Raw genomic sequence first — 12,760 nt, forward strand, 5'->3', positions numbered from 1 at the left:
CATTTTTAACAGCCACAGTTTTCCCCATTCTGAATCTTGATTTTAAATTACCAGCCTGCAGTGGGGCTTATTAAACCACAGTGCTTTTGAACTCGGAAGAGAAAGAAGGTGGGTCCTCTGATGCCTTTCACAGTCACTTACATCAAGACGTGCTTTACCTGTTGTGTGCACATCTGCAAATGTTCATCGAGAATCAGGCTTGGAGAGACCAGAGTATCAGAGCCAACGCCTTGTGTGCAATGCCAGGATGTATTTGGTCATGGGGGAGCAGTAAGGTGAAAAGGGTGGCAGGATCAGAGAGGAGAGCTGTAAGAGCCCTCCATCTGCCTCCTCTATCCCTCATGCCAACTCAGAGGAGGCTCAGCAGGAGGAGATAGGGGTTAATGGCACAACACATGGAGTCTCAAATTACTGCTCTGCTGCAGACTGTGTGCTCTGTTGTAGCAAATCCCATAACTGCTCTGTCCTCCTCTGCCCCTGGGGACAATGGCATACCTGTGGTCTCATATGAACACATTTGAAAGGCTGTGAGGTGTTACAGCACTATCGTGGTCACACTGGCATTTCAGCAGGAGGCAAGTGAATGTGGGAATTGTCAAAGGACAGAAAGAGCAGACTCCCAAGGGATGCCCCCAGTACCACTGAGCAAAACATGGGGCCTCCTTGGACCAGCTCCCAACAACTCTTTCTAAGCATCTCAGACATACAGACTACTCTGCACATGGAAGGAAAACCCAGGCAGTTAAAATCCACTTGATCCGAGAAACAAAAATAGAAATGAAAATAAGTAAGACTTTGAAATGTCTCTAGTACCTTTACCTGCAGAGGGTTCTTTGTGCTTATGGCAATGACGTGATACTTGTAGTAACACAGCTCACAGCTCCAGCATCCTCTCTCGCTAATCCATTTGATCAGACATGGCTGGTGCGTGCACTTCACCGATCCATCGCATCGACACGGGCTCAGCAACTCCCCCTGAAAAAGAGAGAAACATCAGTGAGGCTCCCTTCCTCTCACAGGCATGGCACGGCATGGCATGGCAGAAGCTCCATCATCCACCCATTTGCTCTTTGTTCCTTTTTACCTGGTTTGGCTTGGGTAATCACGCTGCCTCCACCTGTTTTCCCTCTAATAACTCTTGGCTGGTGTGGACAGGGATGTAACAGTCTCAAATACTTGGGTCCTACATTTTTTTGTGGAAAGAGACAGATGGGTAGATAAGAGAGGCCTAATACCACCACCAAGAAAAAAAATAGATGAACACAACTCTTACTAGACACCAGAGAACCCACACTAGACCACAGCCATTGGACACAGCTCTGTTGGCAACCAGATGCCACTGTTTCACTGCTCAGGTTTCTGTCTCTCTGCTACCTATTTTAGAAAGTAAGGTTGGTGGTGGGGGTAGCTGCTAGACAGCCTCTGCTGCAGACTGGTGTCCCGCTCAGCCCAGGGTGGCTTCCTCAAGCCCAGTCAGGCAGGAGGGGGAGCGCAGATGCTGCAGCCCTTGGTCTTTCTGCACAGGCTAGCTCATGCCAGCCGTGGAGGTGCCGCTCCTCCCCAGGAGCTGGACTGAGCCCAGCGCCATGCAGTACCTCCCAGGACTTGCCAGACAGTGGGCGTTTGCAGCGCTAGACACAAGACTCTCCTTCCTGGTGCTCCTGACTGGAAGGGACAAACCTTAACTATGGGTGGCAGGTGTGTGCTTTGGGTCCAGGTCTTTGTGTACGCATAGCCCAGCAGGGAAAAGGTCCTCAAATTTCATCCCCCCCATCCACTGCCCCCAGTCTGTCCTGAAAGTGAGTCATACCGATGCATAGCTTGTAAGGCTGGCTATTTCCACCCTAGAAGCAAGCATGATGGAGAACAAATTCTGTCCTGGCTTGTGACACACAGACATTTATGAGTGGTGGCCAAAACACTGAACCTCCTGGCTCACTCCCTTGTTTCTGGTATAGCTTTAAACATGATATCCAGGAAAACCCAATATTATTGTGATCCATCTGCTATCATCCTGTTCACAATGGGACTAAATTCCTCTCTGCACACACAAGCTCGGGAGCTCATTTTACCGTCATTTGCCATCACTTATTTAGGAAAGAACAGAGCCATTACATTTTACTCCCCACCTCTTAGTGTTTAGAAGCCACAGTTCAGACCCCCAATAGTGTATTTAGCTGTGCTCCAACATATAAAAGCTTTTAAAGGCAGAATGAGAATATCTACAGGACGGGGAAGGCTGGCATCATACTTTCAGTGTTGGGGAGAGGATATTTCCTCTTAAACCCCTCGATCAGCCCCATTATTACCACTGATGGAGTACCAGGATAACAGACCCTGGTGTCTGAGGCTGCTGGACACAGTAAAAGACAGCCATCCCACCTGCCTTGGGTTAGGAAACCAGATCCTGCTCTTGCTAACCCTGATGGGAAATTGTCTTATCTTTCAGGGTACCACATCAGGTCTCAGGACCTGAGGAACTGAGCATCACGCTGGGCAAGAGTGATCCTTTTTTTATGAGACCTAATGTAAACATGTTAATAATTTCATTTGCTTCATTTAGGTGACCTAAAAAGGTCATCTTCCACGAAATTTTAGCAAAACTGTAAATAACTGTTTACATTACTAAGCCAGGTTTAGGTCCACCTGTCACTGGTTTTCACTGCACGCTGGAGGGGTTGCAAAGGGAGAGGGGGAGCAAGGAGGGTTGCAGGATCTGTGAACCTTTTTCACCTGGAAAGGTGCGACAAGATAAGCCAGAAGGGAAGCAGGGAATGATTAGAAGAGAGGGAGGTGCGTGCAGGAAGGAGCACTGACATTTGGCAGTGGGCAACTCCCTGTGTGGTTTGGCTGTACATGTTTGTGCCCCTTGCTGGGACTGGGGTGGGAAAGTGCAAAGTGTGATAAGGAACCTGCATGAGCATGTACTGCCAGCCAGGACGCAAAAGGCGGGGGACCAGGGCTTAGCACTGCTCCTCCGCTCCCCTGCTCGCCAAATCTCTTCCACACCAAGAGCTAGCCTGGTACAAGGACCAGGGCTCTGTGCCTCTGGACTACTCTCCTCATCTCAGTCCCTGGTGCTTTATTTTCTCAACAGCTTCACTCCTCAGCACACAAGTGTGATCCCAGCACGAAACAGGTAATGCAGAAACCTCCCAGCTCTACAGCGTCCCTGCCTTTCCACCTCGCTGCACACCAGGGTCTCCTGCAGGGCTCCTGCAGAACGGAGCAGGAACTAAGAGCAACAGCTTCCAGGCGAAGGCAGAGGAGAAAAGCTGCAGCTGCAGCCTGGACTCACATTGGCTTCCTGGGCTCTGTAACAAATGACTACAAAATCTGAGCTTGTCTCTTCAGAGCCAAGAGATGTTCATAGATGTCCTACACACCTCAGTGACCCAGTCCCCCTTCTCTACTTGGGACTCTCCACCCCAGACAGTCCTGTCAGCTTCTGCAAGAGCTCAGGACTCAACTGCAGAGATGAATCCCCCAGTTCCTTGATTTTTGCAAATCCAGCAAAAACCTGATTTATCACATTTTCTCCAGCCATGTGAAATATTATATCCTTGCATGCAGCGCACAGCTATTTTTGCATACTGTGAAGCCCAATTCTGTCCACAGCAGGCATTTGTAAAACACTGCCACATGCACACACGCGCACATGCACTTCTGTACCAGCAGAAAAATAAACACCAGGGGCATATTAAAGGAATAAATCCTTTGTACAGCAAAGGAGAAGGACTCTCATTGCTGGCTGTACAGTAAGCTCAAGAATGGTTCATGGGCTGTGACACACATGAAGGATTTGCTGCACAGAGACCTCTGCTAAAAGCTACACACACACAAAAGCAAGCCCAAAATGAGGTGCAGATCACAGCAATTAAAGATGGAAATTAAATCCCCACGCCAGTTTCTGTAGGTTTGTAGTAGATGGCTCTGCACAACATATCCTCTAGTGCTTCAAACAACAGCGTTCTCATCAATTTCCTTTAGGGACTACTCTCCAAAGACCCTTTGAAGAGTCTACTTCCCAACACTTATTTTTGCAATTTTCTTTTGTAGAGTTACATCCCATCACTCAGATCAGACTAAGCAGCATTTCTGCTTTGTCAGCAACTAGTGGAGAAATGCTCCCTGGCTGCAAGCTTCATCCTCAGCTTGCTCAGTACCATCTTGTTCCCTTGAAACAACCAAGTGGGCTTTGAACTCAGGGCACCTGCCTTTTTTGTTGTTGTTATCCAAGTCTATATTGGGGTCCATGTGAAAGGTGGAAAACCAGAGTTAACAAAAAGGGAAGGGTGCTCTGGCTTCAACCATAACCCTCTCAACATATGGATGAAATACTCTTCCCTATAATTTACTCTTTCCTACTTCTGGGAAGAGTAATATATTAAGCAGTTATATATAATATTCCTCCCTATTTCTGGCTGTGATGGGAGCTTGTCTCTAGGAGCAGCAAGGGCAAGGCCAGACTGAACTGGCTTTACCCTGAAAGGGACAATACTGCTGGAGACAAATTGGGAGTTCAGGTCTGTTCCAGCTCTGTCCTCTCCTTATAAATTCCCAGTCTGTGCCCGTTGCAATATGTCAAAGTGGTTAATGATTAACTGGGCGCTGCTATTTTAAGCCTACTGGGAGGAGTTCTGAGAAAGGATGGGAAAAAAAATATTGCTAGTGCGCGGTTCTGATGCTTGGTATATCTAGGGAGAAAATAACAGCGTCAGGAGCAGCGTCACCCCTGTTGCGTCCTGGTGTCAGTGTTTCACCTGGCTGTTTTATCTGTCATTTATCAGTGCTGGGAGCCCATCCACACACTGCTTCCAAGGCTGCAGCTGCTCACCCACCAGCAGGCAGTCATGGGATGTGCTTCCCAGGCCTGTTCTTTTAACTATAAATTAAGAATAGCAAATTTGCCCAGATGGTCTCCTTCGAACACGGCAGAGCTGGGGATGATGGTGTCATTGGGCCAGGATGTGGTCTTCTGGGCTCTCCCAGCTCCAGCTGTGTTGACCTACGTCTGCTGCCTGGGCTGCTCCTAAGCACCAGCTCAGCTGGAAAAAGCCACACTAGCAATATCCTGCTACCACAGCTATTAAAGTAAACATTTTGAAAACCCGTGCAAGCTGTATAGCAAATTGGGATGGCTGATGGTGATCTTAACACCTGCAGTTTTTCCTCAACTGTGTGTCTTCCCTGCTCAGGTGTGTAGTCTCAGTCATCAGCATCACCCACAGGACCAGTGCCCTGGACCAGAGCAGGGTAGTGAGAAGCTGAAAGTTGTCCACATCACAAGGGCTACCATCTCTCTCTGGGTATGCACATGCAGCTGCCACTGCTCACGGGAGTAGCTGCACACATGGATCTGACTGCTAGCATTTATCTGAGTTTGTCTTGTTTGGAAAAGGAAACCAAGAATATTTAATTTCAGGTCTTCAACTGAGTCTCCTAAATACACTTAAATCTTCACATTGAATTTAAATGGAATGGGAAGTTTTATTATGGCAAATAAATGCCAAATGATTTCTATATTAGGAACATAATTACAGAGGAATTAAGTCCAATGGCAAAGAGAAACCCATTGTTACAGAGCTGGTAAACTTCAATAAACATGTACTAATGATCACTCTGTCTTCACACACACTTACAAGAACTGCCCCTCCATCCTTTTAGACTAAACACACACGTTACTATCAGCATCTCAAATGCTTCCCATGAGTACCCTCCTGTGTGCAAGCACTGTGCTGGCCAGCAACAGATAACAGGGGACATGAAATAATTAGCTATGAATATATATGTATGTATATTGCATGAAATTCTCCAGCACTGGGGGAGATTGATGCAGAGTGTGTACCCAGACAGGAGTGGGCTTATGTCTCCTGTGATGTTGGGACAGCACAGGACACGGTTATGTACAAGGCTTTGTGGTGGGGCGGCATCTCCCCAGGCACTCCGGCAGAGCTGGGTGCTGACCCCAGTCTCCACCTTGGCAGCAATCTGCTGAGAGACTTTCCTTGGGGGAAGATCCCCCGACTGGGCAGCTCCCTAAAACCTGGGGAATCTATAGGAAAATCTCTGTCTGTGATTATAGAAAGAAATCACCCAGACTCCGTGCAGCTCCCTTCCCACCCCCAGGTGCCACCATTGCTGCCATGTCACCTCCGTGACCAGGACTGGCTCATTCCACAGCTCTCCTGCAAGACTGGGCATCCCTGCAGCATGAAGAGGCACCACTGCCCCATGCCAGGCAAGATCCTTGTGCCCTGGGGTGCAATGAGTACCCCCTACTCCAGCAGCAAGATAAAATGCAGCCTCATAAAGGACTGAAGAAAAATCCAGCTCTGAACAATTATTTCTGTTGCTCAGCCATGGCTTTAAGCCTGCGGCTGCCTGGACTAAATTTTTGGTGAGGGATCTTAGCCTGGCAGCTCCCTGGGACAGGACCACATCTCTGCGGGGCTCTGGCATGGTAGAAGTGTGGGTCCCTCTCTGGGGCTGCTCATTCCCATGGCAGTATGAGTGAGAAGCCACAGCCGGGCATGGGAGCCTGAGATGGGTGCAGGGAGGGAACAGTTCTGCTTTTTCATGGTTTTCTGCAATTTTTGATGGGTATTAGCTGTTCTGGCAGCCGTGCGAATGGGGCACTTATCTCCGACAGGGCGATGACTAATCTAGCAACAAAACACAAGCATCCCTCTGCCTACAGGCTGGGTGCGAGCAGAAAGGCAGCTCGGCTTTAATGCACCCAGTGAAACCACCACACACCCCTCTGGGCCCATCAGGCGTATTTGGCGATGTCTGGATACGTGGGTGGTGGTCAGGAGAGAGATATGTCTCATACAGTCCTGAGCTGAGACCCAATGTTTGTTCCAGAGCGAGTCCTGTCTGAAAAGCCACCACGTCTGCAGAGCTCTTGATCCTCTGAAAACAGCACAAATTGCCTTTCCGCCCACGGAGGCTGCTGCCGCGACACCTGCGAGGAGCACCAAGGCTGCCACGCTGCTCAGGCTTTTTCTGCACCTCTCTGATGAAAATATGAAAGGCTGCAGCCACAGCTGCGGGGAAGGCAGGGTGGGACCTGCTCTGCAGGAAAACTCATCGCACCGCTACCACAAGCGACGTGACTTTCTGGCTGAGCCATTGCTGCCCACAGCCTTCAGCTTTACTACGGCCAAGGGGAATTTTAAGTGATCTCTGCTCCTTCCTGTCTCCAGTATTTTGTGCCTGTCACTGTTGCTGGGACAGACGGATGGATGGACAGACAGTGCCAGAGATGGCAGCTCAGAATCTTGAAGTAGGATGGAGAAGGGGGAAGAAAGGGAGGCTTTCCTTTTTCTGAGCCTTGCCAATCCCCATGAGGTCTCTTTGTTGCTGCAGAGCTAAGTGACCATCACCCCATCTGGCTTGCTCACCAGGGCATCAGTGAAGCTTGCCCATGTTTTAATCCAAAAGATGTTTTTTTGCTTAAAGAGGATGACTCAGGAGGCTCACCTGTGTTGGAGGCAGACAGCAGGTAAAACCCCTGTGTCCCCATGCCCAACAACACTGCACAGATTTGGGGGAGAGGCATCTGGCCAGTCCCCGTCCCAGAGCTGTGCCCTGGTCAGCAGAGCACAGTAAAGCCCCAAAAGGGCCCTGAGCTGCATCATGGCGTTGGGTTTCCTCTTTACCAAATCGCCCTTCTCCTCCTCTGCCACCTCTGAGTGGGATGTTCAAAAGCAAGACCCCCCCCACAGCACTGCCTGTGTGCCCCGGTGGGATCTCCACCACTTATTAACAAGGATGAGTGCCACTTCGAAAAAGCCTGAGGGCAACCTCCATACTCCACCTTTCCCACAGGGTAAGCAATTTTCCAACGGATTCAGCCAGGCAGGAGCAGGGACGGATCCCTGCACACAGATCAGCTCTTGGCCCCACCACGGAGAGAAAAAAGGATGGCTTTTTTTCCCCCTTTAATTGCTAAAACCCTAAAGAACTCTGCAGGGCAGGAGGGAAGGTAAGAGACAAATGAAGGCAAGGAATAAAAACTCAGGAACAAAAGAAAGAAGGAGGAAGATGCTTGAGAAGTCCTCAGTGCAGAAAGCCCAGCGCATTAGAGAGCAGCGGCTCTGCCTCCCTCAGACAGGAGCCTTCGCTGCGGTGACTCATCCTCAGAGCAGTCTGAACCAGTGGCTCTGCTGCACAGCTCTGCCCTCGCTCCCTCACTGATTTCCACGGGAAGGTGATTGAACGCAGCTCCACAGAGCTTAATGTGAGCTGTCAGGGAGCTGGGGCACGTTTGCTCAATGCCTTGGAAACAGAAAAGCAAAAGAGGAATGTTGCAGACTTTAATGTGAAATATTTGGACATGGCCCTACCCCTTCCCATTAAAAAAAAGGGAAAAAGGGCTTACTCTAGACTAGGGCTGTTTCAATGTTTAGCTGACGGTAACTTGCTCATGTGTTTGCCCACAGGCAGGCACAATCCACCAGTTCTGGGTGCATCCCTGCCACCACTGGTAAAGGTCAAAGGGAGCTGGTACAGGTAGGACCAGGTGTCTCATGACTTAACATCAATTTCCTCTAAGGGGAAGTACTTTCAAGGAGCAGAAAGCATACATTTTTGCAAGAAACAGAGAATTGCAGGGTATTTTTTGTGCAATGGGCTATGGAGGATTTTAACACCTGGTTTCAGGCCAGTAAAAGGTGAAGGGCAGAGAGGCCTACGATGTAAGTCCCACTCAGCTATGAAAGGGGGACAGCATGGAAAGGGATGCTGGGGGCTGGTTCTCACCTGGGACCAGCCACTGCTGTGGAAGTGAGAGGGGAGAAGAGTCCCTAAGGGTCCCTTTAACTGAGAGGGAAGATGCTGAGCTCCATCTCTGTATGCAGGTCTTGCCAAACAGATGGGCCCTTCTGGGCGGACATTCCTCTGAATCCTGACTCATCAGTTGTCCTCAGAGCAAATAACACAGCAAGCACTGGGACCTGCAAGCAGTCCTGCTACGCTGTTTCTGCCACCACTGAACCGAAGGAGAAGAAGAAGGAGAAGAAGAAGGAGAAGAAGAAGGAGAAGAAGAAGGAGAAGAAGAAGGAGAAGAAGAAGGAGAAGAAGAAGGAGAAGAAGAAGGAGAAGAAGAAGAAGCCAGGACTGATCCTGCACTGTGTCCAGCAGACTGGGCCATTCTGCATCCTGCAATACAGCAGAAGGGCTCTACTGACTTCAGAAAGGAGAAAATATGGGCCTTGACTTTCTGTAGGTGTTTCTCTCCAGCAGTTTGTGCCAGTGGTGTCCCTGGCTCCGTTTCTCAGCAAAATGGAAGTCCCACCATCCCGTTTCTCTGCCACAGGGAAGCAGACACCAGGCTGTTCCGGCTGCGCACAGACGTGTTCGCAGAGCCCAGCCACAGCCCTGCCGTACCACTGCAAGCTCTTGCTCTGGCAGCTATCACGCAGGCTTTTGGCCAGTGTCAGCTATGCCACCAAAATACGAGTAGAAAATGTTTATGAAAACATGTTCCACCAGAACAAATTCAAACCTTTCCTGAAATATGGAATAACAAAAGATTTTCAGGAATTACTTATCAATAGCCTAAGAAGCAGAGAGCTTACAATATATAGATCACATTGGGATTTATTTGCTTTTCTCTCTACAGAAGGATTTCCACAAGAAAAATAACTTTACTTAGGTCTTCTAGAGCCCACTTCATCCTAATGTCATTGAACATGTTTTTGATTAGCTGATTTAAGTAATTCTTACTAAATGTTGCTCAGTTGCAAGGAATCAAAAGGCAAGCATCTCAAATATCACCTGCTGTGCCTCATCAGGTGTGATAATAGCACCGATTAAGTGAAGAGCCTTCAGTGAATAGAAATCACAGTGCTGCACATGTGAAATCAAGATACCTGAATACCCCTGAGCACTTGGGTGTTAGAGCGAGTTCAGCTCCAGACTTGTCCTGAATACAGAATGGAGCTGTCTCAGCATCCCAGAGACTAAATGTCCTAGTCTGTAGTTCTTGGGCTTTCACCCAAAGTATTGAGGCTTTAAACTTCTGGAGATTTACTGTAGACCACATCCATTCTGTGAGCTAGAACAATCTAGTGTCTTCTGAAAGAGAAATCCACTGTGTTTCACTTCAGTTCTTCTTAATTAAAAAATAAAAGTATTTCAGACAATACTTAGATTTATTCTGTGTGAGATATAAGAGTGAGTTCAATTTTGTTCGCTAGGATGCTGGGGTAAATCTGATGTGACTCCATGAAGCCAAACAGCTCTTCAGCGCAAATCAAGTGCCCTTAAGTTATGGCTTGTTGTAATAAATTTTCAACCAATTAAAGAGGTTTTCCATTTTTTTTTTTTTTTGGTACAAATGGCTTTTTCAGTAGAAAAAGCCTCAGCTAAATAGAATTCTTCTAAATATACTGCTTCTTTTTCATGGAAAAAAAAAAAAGATAGCAAATATTCCTTATTATCTCTAATCCTTGGGGACCTTCACCTTTCTACTTCTTCAGTCCTCATCAGATCCATCAATGCATATTTTAAAAGTTCAAAGTATAAAGTTAATGCTTTCAGCATGCAAGTACTATATAATGCAATCCTTATCAGAGATGTGCTCATAATTCAGCAAATTGAACTTTGCAGCTACTTCCCTGGGAAGCTGTTCATAAAGATACTCAGCTAATGGCCATTTCAGAAAACATTATGCCATCATCCTCTGAGGAGCAGCCATGAAAAACCCACAGAAATGGATCCTGGTTTGACTCTCCAGATGATAGATCCCACTTTTGAAGATAGTGAAACAAACAGAGCAATAGACTTTTTTTCTTTTTTTTCCCCAAGAATGCTGAAAAGCCCTTCAACATAAGAGCTAGGAAAATCTTTATTCTGTAATATTTGCCTCATCTTCCCGCTTTCTACACGAATGAGAAAATGGCCAGGTGTGTTGGCAGCTTTACAGCGGTGAGATGCTCCTTCCAAAAGTGCAGCAACTGCTGAAGAGCTGCTTCATGTCAGTACCATCAGCTCATCAATAGAGGGGAGTGGAAAATGATGGTACCGCAGGATTTGGGGGTTCCTGTTTGCCACAGTACCGTCAAGTGACCGCCAGTCAGGACCGAGGGCAGCAGGCTGGGGAAAATGGGGGAGCTGTGTGCACATTCAATAAGTGGAAGCCAATAATAAGTTGCAGACAGAAGCACAGAGTACAGCTCCAGTACTCAAAGGCAGCGTGTCCCAGCTGGGAGCTGAGATGGGGATTTGGGAGGAGGGGCATCTCCAACAAGTCTGGATGGGGACGGTTATGCAGGAGCTTTTCCTGCTCCACCTGGGCCGGTCAAAACCGACAACTCAGAGATAGAAACCCTCCAAAGCAATCTTTGTCTCCAAAGCCGGTTGTGTCTCTTGCCACATGGGGTAGCATTGGGATGGGGGCAGCCACTGGCCTCAGGTGCAGCCAGGGTGAAGGCTGCTGCTGGGGCCAAGGACAGCCTGGCATGGGGTTGAAAGCAGAAGCAGTGGAGGGGCAGTGAAGTGGGAGACAGCACATCACACACAGGGCTGCCGCAGCGGCTGGGGAGCTGTGATATAAAATAATGAGCATGGTTTGTTTACTTTTAGCTTCGGTAGCGCTGCAGGACTGAGCTGTTTCATTAAGACGTGGCCTGATCTGCTTTTCCTTTCTGCCTCCTGGACTCAAGGAGAAGAATACGCAATTACAAAGTTCACTCATGTAGAGCCCTTCAATTACTGGGTAACTCAGTTACGGCTTTTCCAAACGTTACGAGACTCGTGCAGTAGGACTTGACATCTGAAGTAATTCATTTTTCATCTGCCAATTAGCAGAAATTAAAATGGTTCTCAGAACATCCCAGTTTATGTGAGATCAAGTTCCTTATTACTACAGACTGTCTTGGTGGGGAAGGCATTTCTTTTCAACGTCTCAGGCAACCCTGTAAAGAGAGATGCTGAACAAAAATATACGAAGGAGGCAGCAGAGGGGAGAATAGAGGCCCTCAGGGACCGTGGACGGTGGTGCTCCAGAGCCTTGCTTTCCAATCCTGCCATAAGGTCACTTAAACGTTTGGCAGAAAGACAAAATGCTTGCTGGCACAAACATGTACTGGAGGCAGAGGCACCTTCTTTGGAAATGATGCAGTTACAGAGTAAGGCTGAACTGCCTTTACTGGCAATGAGCTAAAAATGAGCCATAAATATAAAGTGTTTCTTCAGCAGGTATCTGCCGAGCTGTTGGGTGAAGTGGCAGCAGAGCAGCTGCCTGCAGGATGCACTCGTGCAGCGATGATGGATGCTGCTCACAAACCCCAACAGGCCAAACCAACCACCGCCAGTAATACTGGGGAAGGACCCGTGGGGCTGGGGTGGGAGGTGTCTGCAGGGCTGGCAACTCAGGCTGACACCTGGGGGAGTCAAGGGGCTGCAAATTAGATGGGAGAGCCAGCAGCAGTGTGGAGCAGCCGGAGCAAGTGATGGGATAAGGGAGGGGACAAAAGCAGGGAGCCTCAAATCACTTGGCCATGGCAAGAGTGGTCATGTTGCCCCTTCACTTGCTTTCTACTTTCAAGGCATCCTGGGTGCTGGAAAAATAGGTGAAGTCCCCTGGGGAAATGCTGGGATTAGGAGGTGGGTGAGTGCAGTCTTGCCAACTCTCAGCACCATCCTCCGCCCCCACTGCGGGAGCATGGTCCAGAGCTCATAAACCCAGAGGCCCATTTAGTCGAAGTGCAGCAAAAATAAACCATGGGAAAGGAGAACAGGCAGCCTAATC

The 12,760-nt window shown here is 48.4% G+C and overlaps 1 protein-coding gene across 2 annotated transcripts in view; it reads right to left on the reverse strand.

Moving 5' to 3' along the window:
- MARCHF4 (membrane associated ring-CH-type finger 4) overlaps nucleotides 1–12,760 on the reverse strand; it is a 104,282-nt gene that overhangs the window by 30,874 nt on the left and 60,648 nt on the right. Inside the window, exon 2 of one of the 2 annotated variants that reach the window (XM_074828827.1) lies at nucleotides 820–975. In XM_074828827.1, coding sequence (XP_074684928.1) covers nucleotides 820–975 — 156 coding nt within the window. Of the gene's footprint in view, nucleotides 1–813; nucleotides 976–12,760 lie in introns of both variants that reach the window. The other variant, XM_074828825.1, reaches the window with a different exon arrangement.

This window comes from Strix aluco, chromosome 6 (genome assembly GCF_031877795.1).
Source record: "Strix aluco isolate bStrAlu1 chromosome 6, bStrAlu1.hap1, whole genome shotgun sequence".
Classification (NCBI taxonomy): Eukaryota; Metazoa; Chordata; class Aves; order Strigiformes; family Strigidae; genus Strix; species Strix aluco.